Source organism: Chiloscyllium plagiosum, chromosome 28 (genome assembly GCF_004010195.1).
Source record: "Chiloscyllium plagiosum isolate BGI_BamShark_2017 chromosome 28, ASM401019v2, whole genome shotgun sequence".
Lineage (NCBI taxonomy): Eukaryota > Metazoa > Chordata > Chondrichthyes > Orectolobiformes > Hemiscylliidae > Chiloscyllium > Chiloscyllium plagiosum.
The window spans coordinates 19,958,505-19,982,889 of NC_057737.1; the positions used below are offsets into that span (position 1 = coordinate 19,958,505).

General features: G+C 43.2%; 1 protein-coding gene across 3 annotated transcripts in view; it reads left to right on the forward strand.

Annotated features, from left to right (window-relative positions):
• Positions 1–24,385, forward strand: part of sez6b (seizure related 6 homolog b) — an 830,703-nt gene that overhangs the window by 768,608 nt on the left and 37,710 nt on the right. For all 3 annotated transcript variants that reach the window (XM_043718461.1, XM_043718459.1, XM_043718460.1), the window contains exons 11-12: positions 7,126–7,320; positions 16,328–16,519. In XM_043718461.1, coding sequence (XP_043574396.1) covers positions 7,126–7,320; positions 16,328–16,519 — 387 coding nt within the window. The remainder of the gene's footprint in view (positions 1–7,125; positions 7,321–16,327; positions 16,520–24,385) is intronic.

Here is a 24,385-nt window from a genome sequence, read left to right on the forward strand (position 1 = left end):
CCATCCATGTAGGACTCACATTACAAATAAAATAGTCACAACAAGCCTCAAGAAGTTGCTTCATCATCCTCATAATATAGAAGATTCATAATAGACATGAAACGTTAACTCTGTTTCTCTCTCCAGGGATGCTGCCAGACCAGCTGAGCTTCCCTAGCACTTTCTATTTGTATTCCTCGTCTGTGGGTCATGCGCCAAGTAGAAATTATTTTATACTTTATTTTTTGAAAAGGCATCTTAGTCTCATGACTGGCTGTGCAGGCTTTAAAACCTTTTTCCTTTTTAAATAGCCCTGCCATATCTACAGCCAGCAGAACCCCAGAAGATAGAGCACGTAATCTAGGCTGACAGTCCAACATAGGAGCTAGTTTGTACTGCATTGTCATCTTCAGTTTAACAATTAAACCAAGGCTCATCTATTCACTTAGATGGAGGCAGAAAAGAAACCTTGAATTCTATTTTAAAGAAGAAAGTAGGAATCCTGGACAATGACCAAATTCTGCCCCAACTTTTCTCCACAATGACCAAGTTCAGAGACATCTGATTCTGGCCTCTTTCAGAAGCAGACTGTGTCTGAAATCTGGGTCCTCCTTCATGGTGCTGCATCATCAGGGGAGGCCAAGCCACACCCACCTTTTATAGCACTAGAGGCATATCCTGGCTATTTATTCCCCTCACACATTGAAAGGTATTGGGATATTTAAACAATGTTTTAGTGTGTTACCAATTGAGGGTGGGAGGGCTAAGTGAGCATGGTGACAGTTGGGGTGGTGTGGCAAGGTGATAGGGCGGATAGTTGGGTTGGTGAGGATTTTCCAGGTTAGGGGCTTGTCAGGTCAGATTGGGGAGAGATCTGAGGGGAGACAAAGGGTTGGGAGGCTTGGACAGTAGTGTGGATTCAGATGGGAGCAGGGGTGTGAGGGGACCAGCAGGTCAGGGGAAGTTGGTGGGTCAGGGGAGTTGGATGGTGGGGATCCACTTAGTTTCAATGGGGAGGGTTTAAGGTCTTTGCAGGGGTGGGATGGGGGTGGGGGTCTAGGCCTAATCAGACCCGTGAAGGGTGGACATCAGTAGAATGGTTGTCAGATTAAATATTGATTTTAACATTTCCTGGATCACTGTGAAAATACATAAGAAGAAGTCTTCGAAGCATTTTACTCCAACTCAGAATTGGAGACATTTTGATAGTCCAAGGGAACAGGGCAGTTGCCGACCAGAAACTCAAACTTTTCAGGCAATTCCCTCAGAATCATGGCATGGGAATTCCACGTTGTCCAAATTTGTTTCACTGGTCATTTATCTGATTTCCAATTACTTGGAAACTTGAAGATCTGGGCCAATATTTATCCTTGAATTAACATAATTGAAACAGAGAATAGCATTTTGCTGTGCACAGATTGGCCACTACATTTCTGACATTACAACAGAGGTACTACCAAGTACTTAATTGATTGTAAAACATTTTCATAGTTCTTGAGTTGCAAAAGATGGCGTAAAAATCCAAGTTTTTATTAGAACATCAGTATTCCTACTGGTATCCAACAGAAATATTGGGACATGCATTGTGTGATGGATTCCCATCATTTACATTTGAATATCACACACACGCACCCATATAATATCCCTACTTCAGTTCTGGTGTGATGGGGATGAGCAAGGAACTACTAAAGAGTTTCTCAGTGCCCTTAGCTCCGATTAAATAAGAAGCAATGTAACTCAAACAAAATTTTCGCTTCTAGCACTAAGTGTTATGGCAGATCTGAAACCAAGGAGGGAATTCAGCTTGAGGGTAGGACAGGTTTTCCAGAATGGTAATGTTCATTTCAGCTCGTTTCACATTCCAGGCGTGGGTAAAATCCCAGATTTTGTGAGCAGGAAGTTCCAAGGCAGGTTGAGATATTCCAGTTTCAAACATCAGATCACCATATTTAAAAGGCACCCAGACAGCACCTCACTCTCTGTAACCCAGGAGCATCTTTCAATCCCCATCCCCCTCACCCACTTTTGGAGAAGTCAATGACCAGGAAACAAATGTTGCCATGCTTTAGCAATCCCTGCAGCTTTTCTTAAAGGCCATCCATGGAAGAAGGGAAGATTTTTTTTTCCCCTATTGATGACTATAAGACACCATCCTGACTGACAACCTAGACAGTGATGGCTTCGGTGGGCAGCATCTGTGGGCCACTCAAAGGAATCTGGCTCCAGTGCCACAAGAGGATATTACGTGCTCCTTGGCTGGGTACCATTGTCTTCTCAATGCTTCATGCCCCTAGGTGTGTGAGGTAACTTGTCCAGTTGCCATTGCAGAGCACCGCGACAGAGGTGCCAGGCATCTTCATCAGATGCCACATCTGCAATCAATGTCTGTTACATCATTGCAACTACCAACATAGCACAACTGGCATCACAGTGGTTCTGCCAGCAACACAACAGAAGCAACAATATCTTGAGCAAGAGACCATACCTTGTATTGTGTGCTGTTGTGGGTCCCTTTATCTTAGAAAATATATACTTCCCACTGAGAGAGTTCAGCAAAATCACCAGGCTGATTCTGGGATGGCAGTTTCATCATATAAAGTGAGATTGGATAGACTGGGCCTTTATTACAAGATGATTTGAGTTCAGAAGGAGGGAAAAACCTACTGCAGTTATAGAGGGCCTTGGTGAAACAACACAGGAGTGTTATAAGCAGTTTTGTCTCCCTATCTAAGAAAGGATCTACTTGCCATAGAGACAAGATTAGAGTAGTGCTGGAAAAGCACGGCAGATCAGGCAGCATCCGAGGAGCAGGAAAATCGACGTTTCGGTCAAAGGCCCTTCAGCAGGAATGGCATAGAGACAGTTCAGTGAAGGTTCATTTCGCTGATGGCAGGACTGTCATATGAGGAGAGGTTGGTCCAATTGGTTCGGTTCTGATGTAGAGTCACCGGACTTGAAACATTAACTCTGCTTTCTTTCCACAGTTGCTGCCAGACCTGCTGAGTTTCTCCAGAAACTTCTGTTTTTGCTTCAGACCTCCAGCATCTGCAATTCTTTGCTTGATTTTGAACTTATACTCACCAGCGTTTAAAAGGACAAGAGGGCACCTACTTGAAACATCTAAAATGTTACCAGGACTAGACAGACTAGAAACAGGAGGGATGTTTCCCTGGTTGGGAGGTGTAGAACATATTCAGAGGGTGGTCTATCTGTGAGATTAACCACCGCAGAAGGCTGTAGAGGTTGAGTCACTGAATGTATTTACGATAGAATTTAACAGATTTTTAGATATTAAACCTATAAAGAAGAATAGGGTGAAAACAGAAATAAGGGAGTAAGATGGAGGATCAGCCATGATCGTATTGGATGGCAGAGCAAGTCGAAGGGCAATGGCCTACTCCTTTACCTGGTTTCTACGTTTCCATTTATTCATTGGTTTTTCAGAGAATGGGAGAAGATCTTATTAAAACATAAAATTCTGCCAGGGCTAGATAGACTGGATGTAGGGATAATATTCCACGAGGTGGAGGTTTGGAATAAGGGTTCACTGTCTCAGGATACAAGGTAGACCATTTGGGTCTCAAATAAGGAAAAATTTATTCACTCAAAGCTCAAGTGGTGACTCTGTGGAATTCTCTACCACATATGGGTGACACATTGGCTCACTGGTTAGCACAGCTGCCTCACAGCACCAAGGACCTGGGTTTGATACCAGCCTCGGGTGCCTGTCTGTGTGGAGTTTGCACATTGTCCTCGTATCTGCGTGGGTTTCCTCCCCACGGTCCAAAGATGCAGATGGTAAATTGTTCAGGGATGTGCAGACTGAGTGGACTTGCCATAGTAAATGCAGGATTATAGGCTAGGAAGGGTTGGATCTGTGTGGGATGCTCTTCAGAGGGTCAGTGTCCATTAAATGGGCCAAATGGCCTGCTTCCATACTTTAGGGATTTTATAACATGGCTGTAGAGGTCAGGTCACAGAATATGTTTAAGAAAGAAATAGATTTCTAGACACTAAAGCCATCAAAGAGTTTTAGAGAATGAGAATGTAGCATTGAGATAGAGGATGAGCCATAATCATATTGAATGGCAGAGTGCATTTGATGGGCCAAATGACCTACTCCTTTTTCTATTTTTTATGTATCTATCTGTCAGGGGTCACAATTAAAATATACAAAGAGGTAAAAGACTTAGCAGTCCAGGTATCATTCAGTGTTTCTCATCCCAAGTGGGAGAACATACACAACTGGTAGGTTTTTTTTGGTCAAAGGCTAGATAAGGACAATGACACAAGCACAGAAGATAGCTTTTTGAGTTGAGCCCCCTGTTGATTTCAGTCCTACATGCCTGGCCCTGTCACATTTGCCCAGGTAAGCTGCATCCCTAACACTAACTGATTGCACAAAGTTAAAAATCACACAATACGAGGTTATCGTCCAACAGGTTTATTTGGAAGCACTAGCTTTCAGAGTGCTGCTCCTTCATCAGGTGGACAAAGAATCACCTAGATGCTGAAGGAGCTGAGTAAACAGAGAGTTACTTGTGTGAAACAGGTTAAGGTCAGAAACCTTGACCCACCTGAAACATTCTGAGAACTTAAATGCAACGGTTTAATCCATCATTGGAAAACAGACCTATTGCCTCCTGCCCAATTACAGTTCCCACTCACCTTTCTCAAAGCTTTGAGCAAGATGGAAAATTACACCCAAAGTATCTAGTTCCACGAAACGGAAACTGAACTACAGTGGCGAATTCAAAATAGTAACAATGGCCTGAGAGTTGTTTCAAAAAAACTAAATTAATATATTGGTAAATCTTCCATTAGGTGTAAGAAAATTGTGGCATTACCCATCAAAGTTAAAAATCACACAACACCAGGTTATAGTCCAACAGGTTTATCTAGAAGCACTAGGTTTTGGAGCGCTGCTCCTCTGGTTGCTGTGGAGCAGGATCACAAGACACAGAATTTATAGCAAAAGTTTACAGTCATGCAACTGAAATGATATATTGAACAAACCTAGATTGCTATTAAGTCTTTCATCTTTTAGAATGGGTTGCAGGTTTTGGTTCATTAATATGAAAATCAGAGAACTTATTTTTAGTCACATTCTAAAGATAACTTAAGGTTTTATAAAAGGAGCTCACATCTCAGCTCAGACAATGCGTTAAAGGTGTGAGGTTAGAGTCTGTCTGTATTCCAATCTTGAGTCAGACTGGTTCTGCTACCTGATGAAGGATCAGCGCTCCAAAAGCTAGTGCTTACAAATAAACCTGATGGACTATAACCTGGTGTTGTGTGAGTTTTAACTTTGTCCACCCCAGTCCAATACCGGCTCCTCCACTTCATCATTACCCATCAAGATTATGCATCAATATGACCCATCCATAGAAGCACAAATTTTCTGTTAATTAAATTAAAATTCCTCAAGATGTTATGGGTCTGTTGAGCACTTCAGGTAAGAGATTTCATTGAATCCATGGAAAAGCAAGAAGCATTAATTATTTTCCTCTCTCTTTACGTCTCTTGTCTGTTTTTTCATAGAATTTATAGACAGTTAATCAAAATCAAAAGAACAAATGTGACTCACTGAGTTAAGAACAAAGAAAGATGTTAGAATGTATAAAAATCAAGTTGAGTTTGTTTCAAGAAATACCTTTCCTGTGATGTAGGTATACTCTCCCCAGTGTTTCATTTCTAGTTTGTGATTTCCTTACCTTAATTATCTGTGATAAATATGGCACACCGTGAAATTAACAAGGATTCTAGCACTCGCCGTTATTAATGTGCAAATCAAACAGGAGCTTCAAGTGAGTGCCAACGGATTGTTAAAAGCAAAAATCTGGACAGTGCTGTCTGAAAAGTCCTCCATGTGCTGCACAAACCTGACAACTCACCATCACGCTCCCCATTCAAAATTCTTAAACCTCGCAAAGTTCATATATAATATACACACAGACTAAACACTCTACAGATATTTGGTGTTTGAATCTTCAGACTGGAATGTCCAATCTTCTTAATAGCTTTAGAAATCTCATTTGCAGCCAAAGCCCCTCTCTGATGCTGAAAATTAACTATTGCAAATGTGAAATAAAAATCAAAAGAACTGCAGATGCTGGAAATCAGAAACAAGAACAGAAATTGCTTCCTGGGGAAGTCTCTGTGTGATTGCTGGAAATGGCTTAGCAGATCTAGAAGCATCCATGGCGAGAAATCAGAGTTAATGTTGTGGGTTCAGTGACCCTTTCTAAACTCTGAAGGTCACTGAACTCAAAATGTTAATTCTGATTTCTCACCACAGATACTGCCAGACCTGCTGAGCCTTTCCAACAGTTTTCATTACAAATTTGAGGTCTTCTGCATTCAAATTTTAATGATTGTTGGAAATCTTGTTAAAACTGTAAATTATACCTTTACTTTATTTCCTTTCCTCATCTCTCTCTCTTCGAATTCAATCATTCTGTCTTCTCTTAGTTTTCTGTACCTGATTTAGTGTTCAATAGACAATAGTTGGATGCAGTTGGGGGGTAATATAATAGTTTGATGGGAGGGTGGAGTGGATAGGTGGGAAGGACGGTGGACGGGTAGGACAGTTCAAGAGAGTGGTGCCAAGTTGGAAGGTTGGATCTGAGATGAGGTGGGGGGAGGGGAGAGTTGGAAACCAGTGAAGTGGACGTTGATGCCGCGTGGTTGAAGGGTCCCAAGGTGGAAGGTGAGGCATTATTCCTTCAGTTGGTGGGTGGCTTTGATTTGGCGGTGGAGGAGGCCCAAGATTTGCATGTCCTTGGGGGAGTAGGCAGAGGAGTTGAAATGGTTGGCCATAGGGCAGTGGGGTTGTTTAGTGTGTGGGTCCTAGAGATGTTCCCTCAAATGTTCTGTGAGTTGGCATCCTGTCTCCCTGATGTAGAAGAGACCACATCGAGATCAACGGACACAGTGGATAAGGTAGGTGTATGCGCAGGAAAATCTCTGCCGGATGTGAAAAGATCCACTGGAGCCTGGGATGGAGGTGAGGGGAGAGGTGTGGGAGCAGGACACAGTTAGATAAACATTTAATCTGACATCATTTTGGACTCTATTAATCTTGAAACTCCCTCTGGGTTAGTAGATTAACATTTCCTCAGTAACCACAGTGATTTTCTTCTACAGAGGTTTTGAGAAACGATACTTGCCCGGAAGTGCCAGAAATTCCGAATGGTTGGAAGACAACTTCCCACCCTGAACTAGTCCACGGAACTGTGGTGACGTACCAGTGCTATCCAGGATTTGAGCTGATTGGGACAGATATCCTCATGTGTCAGTGGGATTTGTCATGGAGTGGAGATCCCCCAATGTGTGAGAAGAGTGAGTTATTTATTGAACTTCTTCCTTAATGTTCTACAATAACACAGTAACTTACCTGGTACAATAGGTAGACAGGAAAATGCCAGTAGTGCTCCAGGATGACTCATTCCTTCTCAGCTGTGAATTGCAGAGCTGAAAATATGTTTAAAAGAATTCCATATTTATCTTTTCGCCACAGGAAAGTGAATGATTTGTAAATGCCATGGTACTTTTCTGGCTGCTTTATTTTCAGCAGTTACCTCCTGATTCGAGAAAGACTTGATCCTTAAGTGAAATCCCACCTGGAATGCAATCACATCCATTCAACACTTTGGTTCATTTTAGTTTAGGTTAGAAAGACAACTGAGACAGAGACCTCAGCTGGAGACAGAGTGAATCTGCCAGAGTTGTACAAGGCACCAGTCAGACTCAAACATAAATCCAGATTGGCACAAACTAATGGTTATAGCAATCCCCTGTGGCGATTATTTATAAAATAATAACTAAGGATAAAATAACTTGAAACATACGATAAATCATAAAGGAATGATTCAGTTTGTGAAACATGCATAAATGTTCTTTGCTGGTTCGGTTATTTTTAAGACAGTCATATTTATAGTATAGGCTAGATTTTATTGACGGACAGATCACAACCACCCCCCCGCCCAATCCTAAACTAAATAGTCTGTTAACACTTTGTCAATGGTGGGGTGGGGTGTCTGGATTAATCCAGAGTCAGACCTCGCTCCCTCAAGGGCAAGGAGGCCCATTCTGTCGTTCTAGATGCAGCAGAAGGCATAGAGGTTACTGCAGTGAGTACGACCAGTGCCCATGAAGACATGAGGGTGTCTTTGGGACCTCAGACCAGGGATATTAGGCTCGAATAGCTGGGAGACACCAGTGAAATAGGGGAAGGGGCATGGGGAATCAGGTTAGAGAGACCAGGGTCAGAAGAGGAAAAGGGGAGGTTTACCACCTTGGGGTTGGGATTGAGCAACACCACCACCCACTGCCAATCGGCACAACCTGCAAAGCAGGCACCTTCCTACTTGACTATCAAAGCAGTATCATTCCAAGAAACGCATCAACGGTCATTCCGTGTGCACAACGTCTTCACTTGTCCTGCGATGTCATTCTGCTGTTTTACAATCAGGCCAGCTTCCACATGCAGCTTCTTTGTCAATAGCCAAAAGTCGATGACATCTTTAATCACCAACCACAGTTATTTATATGGAAAGCGTCTAAGCTCTCGTTGCTAAATCTTGACTGAAAACTATCATTATTGCAAAAGGAATTTTTAATGTCGGATGAACTGCAGCACCATCTATACTCAACATGATGCAGTGCAAGAGTCAATTGTGTGAACTGGAAATGAGAGTTGTAATGATAGCTATTAAAGCTGGTCACCAGGATTCAATGACTGAATCATTTGTATAAACACACAGATTTATGACATTGTCAACAGCACTTTTTGTCTCACACAAAGAATTAGCGATACATTTGAAGATGACATTATGTGCCACTTACTGCATATATTAAACTTAAAAAAAAATGAACGTGTTCAAAGATGATGCAGAGAAAAGCACCTTTGCTTTCCTCAGAAGTGACAGCTGATTAACTGGGAATAAATTAGACTAAGTACATTAACAAAAACTGGATGAGTGCAGCCCCATGGTCTACTGCTCAGATCCCACGGTCACTGAAGTGCTGTTAGATTAGATTAGATTACTTACAGAGTGGAAACAGGCCCTTCGGCCCAACAAGTCCACACCGACCCGCCGAAGCGCAACCCACCCATACCCCTACATCTACCCCTTACCTAACACTATGGGCAATTTAGCATGGCCAATTCACCTGGCCTGCACATCTTTGGACTGTGGGAGGAAAGCGGAGCACCCGGAGGAAACCCACGCAGACACGGGGAGAACGTGCAAACTCCACACAGTCAGTCGCCTGAGGCGGGAATTGAACCCGGGTCTCTGGCGCTGTGAGGCAGCAGTGCTAACCACTGTGCCACCGTGCCGCCCGTAACTGAGTGACCTTTGTACTACTTTGACTGTCTCTGTTAGAGCAGGAATCGATGTGATGTAACTCAGGAATGCAATGGAGCCCACAGCATAGAATTCCCGACACCATCTTATCCCAGGAAGTAAAGTAGCCTCAGCAATTCATTCCTCCTTCCTCACAGTCACTTCAAGTGAAGTAGGTTTGGGGAGAGATGACTTGGTCATTGTTTCCAGTAGAATGTGGACTACCCAAATTGCAATGAAACTGTCTGTCCTTTGCTCATCAGGAATCGTGTTGTAAGATACCTAACCTCCTAAAAGAACACTGTATGACAAATGAGAGGCTGGCTTCTTGGAGACTAGGCTGTCCCCTGCATGCTTGGTTGATGACAACTCTGAGCAGGTGTTATGGACTAGGCCAGACCACTCAAAACATTCTTAAGTAGGCAGCCCAGACTATAACTTTGCAATTTGTTTCACTAAATGCACGGTGAAAATTACGCAGAGTAAGTTAGCAAGGTTGACTACCTGGTTAAAAACAGACAAAAAATTATTCACAAAATTACACCATGAAACACAAAAAACAGATTAAAGAACCCCTACAGAACTCAGTCTATCCAAGCTAGACTTAATTATGCTGTTCCAAATACAAACAACAGTCCCAATAAGCAAACCCGCTTAGAAACCAGTATAAATGAATAGAACAGATGCTTATAGGTTGAAGTTAGACAGGCAGAGAGAGAGAGAGCGCATTTGTTTCCACATAGCTCACTGTTGAATTCACAAGTAGTTCTGGACTGGACTGAACTGAACTGCTCAGCTAGAGAGCTGACCACTCCCCTTTCATTGTACAGGTCACTTCTAAAACATGACTGCTTTGGCCTGAAGTCTCATCTGTTTACATATAAACAAAAAGGCCTCTCAATACGCTTTAATCCCTGTACCAAACCAGACTAATTGGCACCGAGAATGGTTTATTACCCATCTGAAAAAAAAATAAGGACATAGTATCCTTGAGAAAAGGAACAGCTTTTAGAGAAAAGAACCCAGCTTTGTGACAGAGACTAGGCTTGATACCACCTTGCTCTGCAATCAATTCCAGGCCCCAACCAAGAGCTCTCATCAAGCAGATCATTGAAGTCGTTGAACACTGGTTCTGCTGCCTGGACAGATCTAATTGCATAGCACAGGGAAGCTCACATAACATGCATCCCACATAATGGTGGCTTACTGTTTTCTGTCCAATTTTGGTTCCACATGAGGACACACAAGTAGGACTTTGAGGGTGAAGCAGGAAGATTATAACATCTTTCGGCAGGCAGAACACTTGAGTAGCACGCAGAAATTCAGCTCAATAACCCCAGCTCTCCATATTTAACAATCAGGTCAAACATCTTCCCCAGTCCTTTCACACAACAAATTGCATCCAGCCAAAGACTGTTATTATTTGTGCAAACTAATGTTGCAGGGTCACCAGTTACTTTTACAGTGTTCCATACACAAAGCTTTCAAGGAGGTTTTGTAATTGGAATGACTGATCATTACTACTGTTAATTATTACCTTGATAATAGCCACAAGTGGCTATCTAATGTGGTCATGAGCAAGTCTAGTGCTTTCACAAGGTTTGCTTCAAGTGGTTGCAGCGTGGGAGGTGCAAGGTAACTGCACTTAGTAACCTCTGGGCCTTTAGCACTGAGAGGTCCCACTCCAGGTTCAGTAGTTATTGGAGCGCTTCATGTTTCTGGCACCAGTGTAAAGCAGTGCTTTAAGGAAAAAGGGAAATAGAGGCTGCAGCCATAATCTTATCAAATGCAGATTATGCTCAGTGAATTGGATAGCCCACTCATCCCTCCCACTCCAAGTTCCTCTCCAGCTTTGAGGAGATAGCCTGGCACTAGGAAAGCAGACATAGACAATATTTGGGCTTCACACTCATTGCTGTGGAGAACATTGTCTGTGTCCCCTACCACAGCCATGTTCCTATTGCTGTGGGGAACATTATCTGTGCCCCCTACCACAGTTATGTTCCTATTGCTGAGGGGAACATTATCTGTGCCCCCTACACAGCTATGTTCCTATTGCTGTGGGGAACATTATCTGTGCCCCCTACCACAGCCATGTTCCTATTGCTGTGGGGAACATTACCTGTGCCCCCTACCACAGCCATGTTCCTATTGCTGAGGGGAACATTATCTGTGCCCCCTACCACAGCTATGTTCCTATTGCTGAGGGGAACATTATCTGTGCCCCCTACTACAGCTATGTTCCTATTGCTGTGGGGAACATTATCTGTGCCCCGTGCCACAGCTATGCTCCTATTGCTGTGGGGAACATTATCTGTGCCCCCCTACCACAGCTATGTGCCTATTTCTTCCTCACACTTGGATAACTTCCTGGACCACAGTGCCATTGTCTGTTTGCCCAGTCCTCCCCCTAGTGTCCATTCTTACCCACACAGTTTGCAAGAACCCAGTAATTGTTGGACAGTTGTAGGGTCCAGGCTGCATGAAGGCAGCCAGCTGGCCCCTCACACTTGCGTCACTTGCAGTCACTCCCTACTATCCCTACTCATGACCTAAATCTGCGGGGTGAGACTGCCTCCTGGAACAAATTAGACAAGCAGGAGGCTGGAAGAACACAGCAAACCAAGGAAGTTACACCTGCAACGTCGACTTCTCTATCTCCTGATGCTGACTGGCTTGCTGTGTTCTTCCGGCTTCCTGCTTGTCTACCTTGGATTCCAGTATCTGCAGTTTTCTTGTCTCCTGCAACAAATTATCCAGGTAACTTTCTGCTTCCTTGATGTAATCTCTATTTTCCTGTCCATTCCCTGCCCTTTGACTCATCAATCAAATATATCTCTACATCTGCTTTAAAAATATCCAATGACACACCTCCATCAGTCCCTAAGGAAGGGGGTTCCACAGATCAATGACCCTCTAAGTGAAAGAAATATGACCCTCATCTCTCTCTTAAATGGGAGACTGCTGCATCCCTCCAGTTCTCAACTTCCTAAAATGATGAAACTTCTTCCAGCATCTATCCTATCAAGTCCAGTCAGGATCTTATATGTTTCAATAAGATCATCTTTTAATCATGAACCTAAATTGTGGTGGATACAGGCCTGATCTGTCTAACCTTTCCTCATAAGACCTCCCCTTCATCTCAGGAATAAGCTGTATCATTCTACCTACCTCTATCCACGCTCCCCTACACAACAGGCAACACCAAGTCCCAAAGTGTGTGACACACCTAGAAAAAGAGGATCAAGGATAAGCATGTAGTGACAAGGTAGAAGCTTCTGGACCATAGACTCCCATTGTAAGCATGAATAAAGGATAATAAGGCAAGACCCTAAACATTCTGCACTGTGTGGTCTACGGCTTCACCATCTGTGTTTATGAGACTGGCAGCTCCAACTGAGTGATGATCAGTTGTAGTTGTCACTGTCTCTTTACTAGAGCAGATTTTAGGGACTGAATGACAGAGTCTCTTCTGCTTTGTTTGTATCACTGCCACAGATTAACATCAGAATCTTGCCACCATATTTTATGTGGCTCACAGAAGGTTAGATATTGGCTAGTGCTTTGTAGATAACTCTACAGCCTCCATTGAAATAGTACGATTGGATCTTTTACATTCACCTCAAAAGGGTGGGCTTTGGATTTAACCTCTCATTGAAAAGGCAGCAGCTCTGACAGTGGATTGCTCCCTCACTATTGCACGAGACCGTCTTGGTTTTCGTGTATTGAGTCCACGCCAACCCTCTGAAGAGCATCCCATCCAGACCCACATCACTGTCCCTGTAACCCTGCATTTCCCATGGCTGACCCACCTAAACTGCAGGCTATGGGGCAATTTCAGCATGGCCTATCCACCTAACCTGCACATCTTTGGACTGTGGGAGGAAACTGGAACACCAGGTGGAAACCCATGCAGAATGTGCAAACTCTGCATGGACCATCACCCAAAGGTGGTTTCGAACCCAGGTCCCTGGTGCTGTGAGGCAGCACTGCTATCTACTGAGCCACCATGCCACCCCTTAGGGACTGTGGAACTATCACACACTATAGAGTGAATATAGTGAACTCCATCAGCACCAGCCAAAAAGCATCAGTTAGTTCAGCTGCCTGACTCAGTGCCTCATTGAAGTTTGGGTTCTTAAAACTGAATCCCTTTCATTTTTTTTCTTATGTCTCATGTAGAAGAGCAAACAATAAAATCATCACTAAGTGATTTATATCTAAAGAATTTTTATTCACACTCCATTTAACACACGGAAGGTAAAATGTCAAATTCTTCAGCTTATCACTGAATTCTGTGTGTCATGGTCAATTTGGCAAAATTACATTTAACAGTTTGAGTAAAAGAATATTGTGAAGTTAGCGCCACCTGCTGGAGTTTAATATCATTACACCCAGAATTAATACTGTCCCTGAGGTCTGACAGGCTTAACCTGACTGTCTCATCTACTTCTGTTGGCACATCACAATTCTCCTTCTTCTCCAAGACTTAAAACTGTTCTTCATTCAAGCCCATGATGGGGCCTCGGTCTGATGTAATGCTGCTCCAAATTTCAGGGCACTTTGTGTGGTCACCATTGACTGACCCAACTGAGTTATTGTGGGATGCCCATGAGTGAGAAGACAGGCAAGTGGGTCTTTAAATTAGGGTACCATACCATCAGCAGTGTGCTCATCAAATACCACACAAGTAACCACCACTCACAAAGCCATTGGTGCCTTTAAAGGTGAATTCTCTTAAAGGCAGATGTATCTACAACAAGTGTTGTAGATACTCAATAATCCAATTTTCTTCCAAATAGTTACACATTATAATTGGCCGTAATTAAATACGGCACACTGTTTGTAATTTGGGTACACTTATTTTAAGAACACCCATCTGACTAGACATACTCTATGTGAGTACGTCACAGATTAAAAACGAGTTACTGCATCTAACACTACAAATCCAATCAAAATCAACATTTTAATAAAAATTTCCAACGGACTTCAGGCCAATTCACGTCCAGCAATCTGCTCTGAAAACTCTTCTCATATTTCCACAGCTGTGACAAATTCCACTACTACAGCAATAACAATCACAATTTGAAAACAGTCAAGAGCAATGAAAATACAACAACCCACAACATAGTTTTTTTTAAAAAAGCTAATTCGCTTTATCTTCCAACGATAATGAATCCACTAAAAAAAACAGGATCCAGACCAGATCATCATCTTTGCCATTACCTAGTCATTCCTTCAGAGAGCCGCAGTCCATCCATGTCCATCTTGTTGAAATTTGACCAATAGTTTTTGAGATTTATTGTTTACAGGCAAACAGACTAACACAGGGCTAAAACATTCCCTTCTCGTGCCTTCAGTGGGGGAGATGATTGTCTTCTAAGATGCAAATTAATGCGGGGAAATTGCCCATATTCACAGACCTCTGCTGAGCCCTGCCTGCACAGTATACAAACAGATTGCAGGTAAAATTTATTTCTGACAAAAGCAATTTTGACAGTATATATAGTAGATGATGTTCGTTCTGTCACTCAAATTTCCCAAAATGATTAAGAATATCCCACACTTGTTTCCTCTAGCCTTTCCCTTCAGTGGAATAAAACTGAGACAGTACTGTGGAAAAATACCTCACTGCACCGTAGCTATTATTTTTTGCTTTTTAGATTTAGGAAGATATGGAGATACGTAAAACCTACAGAATTTTAAAAGATAGTTGAACAAACTAGCAATATAATTTTATGATTTGGAGATGCCGGTGTTGGACTGGGGTGTACAAAGTTAAAAATCACACAACACCAGGTTATAGTCCAACAGGCTTTATTGGAAGCACACTAGCTTTCGGAGCACCGCCTGATGAAGGAGCGGCGCTCTGAAAGCTAGTGTGCTTCCAGTTAAACCAGTTGGACTATAACCTGGTGTTGTGTGATTTTTAACTTAATAAAATTTTAATTCACTTTTAAGGAAAAACACATCACCAATATATTTTTTATTTAAACTTTAAAGCAATTTCTTTAATATTAAATGCAACTTTTTTACCATATTTGAGTTGTTAGAGATGATGATTTGTTGTTCTCTCAGACAAATTTCTCCCTCCTCATCCTCACCCCACAATGAGTATTGACTTATCATGGAATATAGCTCTGTGGATGAAAGTGCCCCTGCTCAGTGAGTTTTCAAGAATTATTTAATAAATGGAGCTTTTATCCAAACTAGCTTCAAGTTGACTAGAAGCTAGTTTCAAGCTGACTTCCAACTGAAGCCATTAATTAATGACCAGAAAATGAGCCTTTGTCAGTTTTTGCTTAGCTAACTCAGCTTTCACTGAGACCAAATATAGAATTCCTCACCCTGTCTTGGCTGTTGCAGGGTAACTCATAATCAAGGAAGGGGCTTTTCCTGGTCAAGTTAGTTTGATAATTCTTCTATGAAGTGTCCTACTGTGTTAAAATGCTGTGGAAACGCAAGTTATTGTTTTTATTACACAACTCCGCCATTGGAAAATGTCTACATTTTGAGAATTGAGAGCAGCAGCAATAGAGGACACAGTAGTGAGCAGCAGGGTTTGGTCAGGGAACTTAACACTGGGGGGAGCACGCAGGCTCAGTGGTTAGCACTGCTGCCTCACAGCACCAGGGACCCGGGTTTGATTCCTGCCTGGGGTGACTATCTGTGTGGAATTTGCATATTCTCCCTGTGTCTGCATGGGTTTCCTCCGGGTGCTCCGGTTTCCTCCCACAATCCAAAGATGTGCAGGTTAGGTGAACTGGCCATGCTAAATTTCCCATAGTATTAGGTGCATTAGTCAGAGGTAAGTATAGGGTAGGGGAATGTGTCTGGATGGGTTACTCTTCGGAAGGTCGGTGTGGACTTATTGGGCCAAAAGGCCTGCCTCCATACTGTAGGGACTCTAATCTCTAATCTAAAAATCCAGTTGATGGCAATACAGCACAGTTCAATTCAGATCATCTTAATTTTATTTTTCTGTTTTCTCAACCCAGTCATATTCTGCACCGATCCCGGTAACGTCGATCACAGCCGCAGGATTATCACTGATCCCAAGTTTTCAATTGGCTCCACAGTGCAGTACATTTGTAACAAAGGCTACGCTCTGGCCGGGAGCAATATACTGACTTGTTACAACAGGCAGTCTGGGAATCCTAAGTGGAGTGACAGGGTTCCTAAGTGTATCCGTGAGTACAGAACCTTTGCTAGTTATCTTTGGTGTTCTAAACGTCATATTAGATTTGTTGTGCATGTAAACCTTTCACCTGGGAAGCTTCTCTCTTTGTGTTGGCTTGTGCAGAATAGAAATGAGCTATTCCCATCTATCTTGCACCATATCCTTCGGCATCAACTCTCACCCTTTCAGTCAATAAATTGGCTCACGTTGCAAATTCACTTCAGAAGAGGTAATAATTGAGGGGAGGAAAGGTTCCACGAGAGAAGTATTTATTTATTCGGCATTTCCAAAGTAACGTAAACCTTTATTTCTGCCATTATTCTAGGAAATCTGTACCCTCACAAAAGCTTTTAACTCATTTCTGAAGGGCAGTGCCCAAAATTGGACACACAACTCCACCCAAGACAGAGTTAGTGTTAGGTATAGGTTTAGTATCTGCTTTTTGTTATACCTTGTCCCTCTATTTGTAAAGCTGGAGATCAGAGCTAATGATGAAGAAGGGCTCATGCCCGAAACATCGATTCTCCTGCTCCTTGGATGCTGCCTGACCTGCTGCGCTTTTCCAGCAACACATTTTCAGCTCTGATCTCCAGCATCTGCAGTCCTCACTTTCTCCCTCTATTTGTAAAGCCTAGGATCTCATTTGCTTCATTAATTGCTCTGTTAACCTGTTCGGACACCTTTGCATCTCCCTCTACTTGCACCACCTTTACGTTTTTTTATTCATTCATGTGGGCATCATTGTCTAGGCCAGCATTGATTGCCCGGAGGGCAGTTAAGAGTCAACCACATTGCTGTGGGAGTCGCGTTTAGTCCAGAGCAGGTAAGGACAGCGGTTTCCTTCCCTCAATGGCAGTAGCGAACCAGGTGAGTTTTTCCTACAATTGACAATGAATTCATGGTCATCAGTTGACTCTTAATTTCATATTCCACCATCTGCCATGGCAGGATTTGAACCCGGATCCTCAGAACGTTACGTGGGTCTGTGGATTAACAGTCCAGTGATAATGCCATGAGGCCATCACCTCGTGATGACGTTGAGGACGTTTCTGTCTCTGTTCATTCTCTCTTTCAAAATCACCATCGACTTTTCAGTTTTGAACTTGATCTGCCATGTGTCCACTCATTGCACCAGGCCGTTACTGATATTTCATCATCACCGGAATAAGTTACTGTCAGAAGAGGTTGTGAGTGAATATAGTGCATGGGAAGGGAGGAAAGAGCGAAAGAAGTCTGTTACTCGATGGAAGGCAGGAACCTTGAGTTTTAACCAGTGGCTTTTGTATTTAAACATTAGATGTCACCTTTGCCTCCTTGTTGCTAGAACTAGGGGGCATAGCCTCAAAATAAGGGGGAGCAGATTCAGGACTGAGTTGAGAAGGAACTTCTTCACCCAAAGGTTTGTGAATCTGTGGAATTCCCTGCCCAGTCAAGCAGTTGAGGCTTCCTCATTGAATGTTTTTAAAGCAAAGATACATATATTTTTGAACAGTAAAGGAATTGAGGGTTATAGGAGCGGGCGGGTAAGTGGACCTGAGTCGATGAAAAGATCAGCCATGAACTCGATGGGCCAAATGGCCTATTCCTGTTCCTATTTCTTATGTCCTTATGTTATCACTTTCATCTCTTAAGTCAGAAGGGGATTAATTCATGGGTCAAATCAGAAACTGGAAAACATAATCTAAACTACCAGTTTAATGCAACGCTAAGGAGGAGCAGCACTGAGAGAGAAAGAAAAATGAATACCTCTGAACTGGCAACTGAATTGTAACAGCTTGCTAATACAGTAAAAAGAGTCAGTTTATCCCTCTCATGAGGGAGAAAGGTCCGGTCATTTTATTAATTGATTGTCATTTATAATCAGCTTCACGTCTGATATGATAATGAAGGGAAAATTGAAAAATTACTTGAGGTTAAGGTTATTTTGCAACATGCTGAGGGAAATGATGAAGTGGCAAGCTTTTCTTAAATTTTGTGCTATTTGAGGCTCATGAATTCAGATGTCACCTGCTCACATAACTGCCACTTCCTACAGGGAGTGCATAAATCGAAAAGATCAACCTTGCATTTAAATTATTGTTATTTCTTCAGATGTTATGCTCAGTGATGCCAATGAAGTACCTAGAAAATATCTTATCACAAGATGCGTAGAAATCGTTAAGATTAATCATTCAGAAATTACAGCAAGAGAGAATTGCTCAGTTTAGGAATGAAGTTTAAAAAAGGATTATCAAGACTGATATTCAGAGTGTCTCATTGCGTGGGGCTAAAAAGTGGATTTTGAGAATGCAGCAGAAGGCATCAATTATCACAACACTAGCCAAAGTCACCACAGTTGTGTGTATCGAAAGAATTATTCCATGGTAGTCCTGCAGGAATCACCCCTGCTCTGTGTATAAAATATACAGTTTAGTTAACAGTCCTGGTTACCAAGACTTGCTCCATTCTCATCTCTAAGCACACTTAACAACATTCCCAAGACCAGAAAGTTATGAAGTGCGGGACTCAAAAAGAATGAGGTGGCTCAGTTTGGAAGAATGCAAGATCAATGAAGATGTTGTCAGGACATTGGAAGACATTAATGCAGTTCAACAAGAGAAAGCATCAGGGTTGGACTTGCAATGTTCTAAGTCACGAGAACTTGCTGAAGGAGACCACTGAAGAAAGACTAGAGAGATGTTGACTGAGAGTGCAACAGAATGATAGGAGTCAACAACTGGAAATTGAAATCGCAAGGTTCTCATGAGGAAAGTAAAAAAATGCAAGGTGTGGAGAAATGAATAATTAATTTTTCTTTGCAGATCACTCCTGAGTACCATTGCTTTGTCTGACAAACCTGCCTCAAGAAATGAAAGATTTTGATCACACGTTTAAAGTAGGATGGTAGATACGACATCTTAGTAATCTTAGGACCATTCTGAGTGTTAGACTTGTGTTCTGTCTGTGATCATGCAGGGATGAAATTGAGACTGAATTTAAAACCCAAATCAGTTCAGAATTGTGGCTCTGGCCTCCATTATTAGGAAGTGCTTCGAGAGGTTAATCATGGTTCACATCAACTCCATTTGACCAAATTGCCTTGATCCTTTGCATTTCGTCTACCAGCACAACAAGCCCACAGCTGACACCATTTCCCAGGCCCCACACTCATCCCTGGAACATCTGGATAACAAGGATATCTACATCAGGCTCCTATTGATGACTACTGTTCCACCTTCAACACCATAATTCCAAACCAACTCATCTCTAAACTCTGAGACCGAGGTCTCGGCTTCCCCCTCTGTAACTGGATCCTCAGTTTCCTGACTCAGACTACAAGCAGTAAGGATAGGCAACAACACCTCCTCCACCATAATCCTCAACACAGGTACCCTGTAAGGCTGCATACTCAGCCTCCTACTGTACTCCTCATACTCTCACGACTGTATGGCCAATTCCATCCCAGCTCCATTTTCAAGTTGTTAACAATGCCACCATTGTAGATCAGATCTCGAACAACGACAAGATGGAATACAGGAAAGAGATTGAGTGCTTAGCGGCATAATTAAAAACAACAGTCTCTGCATCAATGTTAGCAAAGTAAATGAACTAGTCATTGACTTCAGAAAGATGAGTGGAGGGCACACCCCTGTTTGCAAAATCATAGAATCCCTGCAGTGTGGAAACAGGCCCTTTGGTCCAACAAATTCACACCGACCTCCGAAGAGTAACTCACCCAGACCCATTCCCTAAATCTATTACATTTACCCCTAACCTACGCATCCATGAATACTATGGGCAATTTTAGCATGGCCAATTCATCTAACCTGCACATCTTTTGGATTGTGGGAGGAAACCAGAGGACCCTAAGGGAACCCACACAGACACTGGGTGAATGTGCAAACTCCACACAGTCACCCGAAACTGGAATCGAACCCGGGTCTCTGGCACTGTGAGGCAGCAGTGCTAACCACTGAGCCACCATCCCACATTAATGGTGCTGAGGTGGAGATGGTTGAACATGTCAAGTCCCTGGGTGCGATGATCACCAACCATCTGTCCTGGTCCACCCACATCAACGAGAGTGTCAAGAAAGCACAACAACATCTCTACTTCCTCAGGAGAATAAGGAAATTCAGCATGTCTATGAGGACTCTTACCAATTTTTATAGATGCACCATAGAAAGCATCCTATCTGGATGTATCACAGTGTGGCATGGCAACTGCTGCTCCCAAGACTGCAAGAAACTACAGAGACTTATGAACACAGCCCAGCCCATCAGACAAACCAGCCTCCCACCCATTGGCTCCATCTGTACTTCCCGCTGCCTTGAGAAAACAATGCCAGTTATACTCTCTTTCACCTTGCCAGGCCAGTTATTCTCTCTTTCACCAGAAGATATAAAATTTGAAAATATGTAAAAATAGATTCAAGAATGGCTTCTTCCCCAGTTATCAGACTTTTGAACATACATCTCAAATGTTAATTCAGATCTCTCTGTCTCTGACTCTCTCTGTCTCTCTCTCTCTCTCTTTATCTCTGTGCACCTTTTCTGCAGTTGTAACATTGTATTCTTCACTCTGTTCTGCTACCCAGATTCACTTTCTACAATCTGCCTCTATATCATGCAAAACAATACTTTTCACTGTGTCACAGTACATGACAACAATAAATTAATCAATTATTCAATGAGTAAAAATCACATGATTTGAGGGGAGGGTTTATTATTCAGGCAAGATAACTATAATGTGCTGCAGATTAAAGCAAACAATGTAGGTTCAGTCCCCGTACTGGTTGTGGTAGTTTGTGGAGACCCTGCCTCCTCACCATATCCCATGCTTGTGGAATGGTTTCCTTCAAGTTAGACATAACCAATTTTCTCTCTCTAATAGAGACAGATGCCTTTATGGATTATGGCTCCACACTGTATCATATTATTCATTTAAGCTAACTCTGACCAATGCTTTTGATGTGCCATAGAAAGCATCCTATCTGGATGCATCACAGCCTGGCATGGAAACTGCTCTGCTCAAGGTCGCAGGAATGTGCAGAGAGTTGTGAACATAGCCCAGTCCATCACACAAACCAGCCTTCCTTCCATTGACTCGGTCTGCACTTCCCACTGCCACGGGAAAGCAACCGATATAATCAAAGACCCCTTCCACCCATGTTATACTCTCTTCCACCCTCTTCCATTAGGCAAAAGATACAAAAGTTTGAAAACATGCACCAACAGATTCAAGAACAGCTTCTTCCCTGCTGTTATCAGACTTATGAACGGACCTCAATATATTAGAGTTGATACAAAGAACAAAGAAAATTTACAGCCCAGGAACCGGCCCTTCAGCCCTCAAAGCCTGAACCAATCCAAATCTACTGTCTAAACCTGTCGCCCAATTCCTAAGTATCTGTATCCCTCTGCTCCCCACCTACTCATGCATTTGTCCAGACACATCTTAAATGAATCTACCGTGCCTGCCTCTACCACCTATGCTGGCAACGCATTCCAAATGCCCACCACCCTCTGTGTAAAGTATTTGCTGCGAATATCCCCCTTAAACTTTTCACCTCTCACTTTGAAAGCGTGACCTCTCGTTATTGAATCCTTCACCCTGGGAAAAAGCTTGTCTCTATCCACCCTGTCTACACCCTTCATAATTTTGTAAACCTCAATCAGATCCCCCCTCAATCTCCTTTTTTCTAATGAAAACAAACCTAACCTACTCAACCTTTCTTCAAAGCTAACATCTTCCATACCAGGCAACATCCTCGTAAACCTTCTCTGCACTATCTCCAAAGCGTCCACATCTTTTTGGTAATGTGGCAACAAGAACTGTACACAGTATTCTAAATGCGGCCGATCCAATGTCTTGTACAATCTTAACATGACTTGCCATCTCTTATACTCTTGATCTTTCTCTGTACCTTCACTATAGCTATAACACTACATCTGCATTCTGTTCTATTACCCTTATTTATGTACGTAAGGTATGATTTGTCTGGATAGCACACAAAACAATACTTTTCACTGTATCTCGGTACATGTGACTATAACTAAATCAAATCAGATCAAATCAAAAAGTCTCTACATGTGCTCCAGTGGCATTTTTGCTGCCAAACTAATCACATTGGCTTAAGCTCCCCCCTACTCATATTGAAACTCATCTCTAGCAGATAGGGACTTCTCACTGTAGTCATGTCCTCCTGATTCCAGCCTCCAGGGTAATCTGCTTATGGATGGCTAGCTTGCCAGCCTCTACAAAGCAAGTTGTCAGTCTGGGAGCAGAGATTTGTGAAGAGTCTCAAAAGGGTGACGTGCTGCTCCAGTGGAAGGATCAGGAAACTGACTGGCCGATTTCAAGAAAATATTTTATTTTAGCTAAGAACCTGTGCTGAGCCACAATCTGTGAATATTTGTGCACCCCAATCATCTCTGCCTGTCTCGCTTCTCTCACTTACCTCTGAATGCTGGGTACCAATATCTAACAAGAGTCTGTGCAGCTTACAGAGGGTATAAATGGCACAAGGATAGGTAATGGCTAAGTGGTATTATCACAGACTCTTTACCCAGAGACCTAGGTAATATTCTGGGGGCCTGGGTTCAAATCGTGACAGATGGTAGAATTTGAATACAGTGCAAATCTGGAGTTAAGAGTTTAATGACAACCACCTCCTCCAAGACTTCCGTTTCCCCGGCCCCCAACGCCTCATCCTTACCATGGATATCCAATCCCTCTGCACCTACATCCGCCATGACCAGGGTCTCCAAGCCCTCTGTTTTTTCCTCTCCCGACGTCCAACAGTACCCTTCCACCGACACTCTAATTCGTTTGGCTGAACTGGTCCTCACCCTTAACAATTTCTCCTTCGAGTCCTCCCTCTTCCTCCAGACCAAAGGGTAGCCATGAGTACACGTATGGGCCCCAGCTATGCCTGTCTCTTTGTTGGCTACGTAGAACAGTCGATCTTCGTAATTACACCGGCACCACTTCCCACCTCTTCCTCCGCTACATTGATGACTGCATTGGCGCCACCTCGTGCTCCCGCGAGGAGGTTGAGCAATTCATCAACTTCACCAACACATTCCACCCTGACCTTAAATTTACCTGGACCATCTCTGACACCTCCCTCCCCTTCCTGGACCTCTCCATCTCCATTAATGACCACCGACTTGACACTGACATTTTTTTACAAACCCACCAACTCCCACAGCTACCTGGATTACACCTCTTCCCACCCTACCTCTTGCAAAAATGCCATCCCGTATTCCCAATTCCTCCGCCTCCGCCGTATCTACTTCCAGGAGGACCAGTTCCACCACAGAACACACCAGATGGCCTCCTTCTTTAGAGACCGCAATTTCCCTTCCCACGTGGTTAAAGATGCCCTCCAACGCATCTCGTCCACATCCCGGACCTCCGCCCTCAGACCCCAGCCCTCCAACCGTAACAAGGACAGAACGCCCCTGGTGATCACCTTCCACCCTACCAACCTTCGCATAAACCAAATCATCCGCCGACATTTCCGCCACCTCCAAAAAGACCGCACCACCAGGGATATATTTCCCTCCCCACCCCTTTCCGCCTTCCGCAAAGACCGTTCCCTCCGTGACTACCTGGTCAGGCCCACGCCCCCCTACGACCCACCCTCCCATCCTGGCACCTTCCCCTGCCACCGCAGGAACTGTAAAACCTGCGCCCACACCTCCTCACTCACCTCTATCCAAGGCCCCAAAGGAGACTTCCACATCCATCAAAGTTTTACCTACACATCCACTCATATCATTTATTGTATCCGTTGCTCCCGATGCGGTCTCCCCTACATTGGGGAGACTGGGCGGCTCCTAGCAGACCGCTTTAGGGAACATCTCCGAGACACCCACACCAATCAACCAAA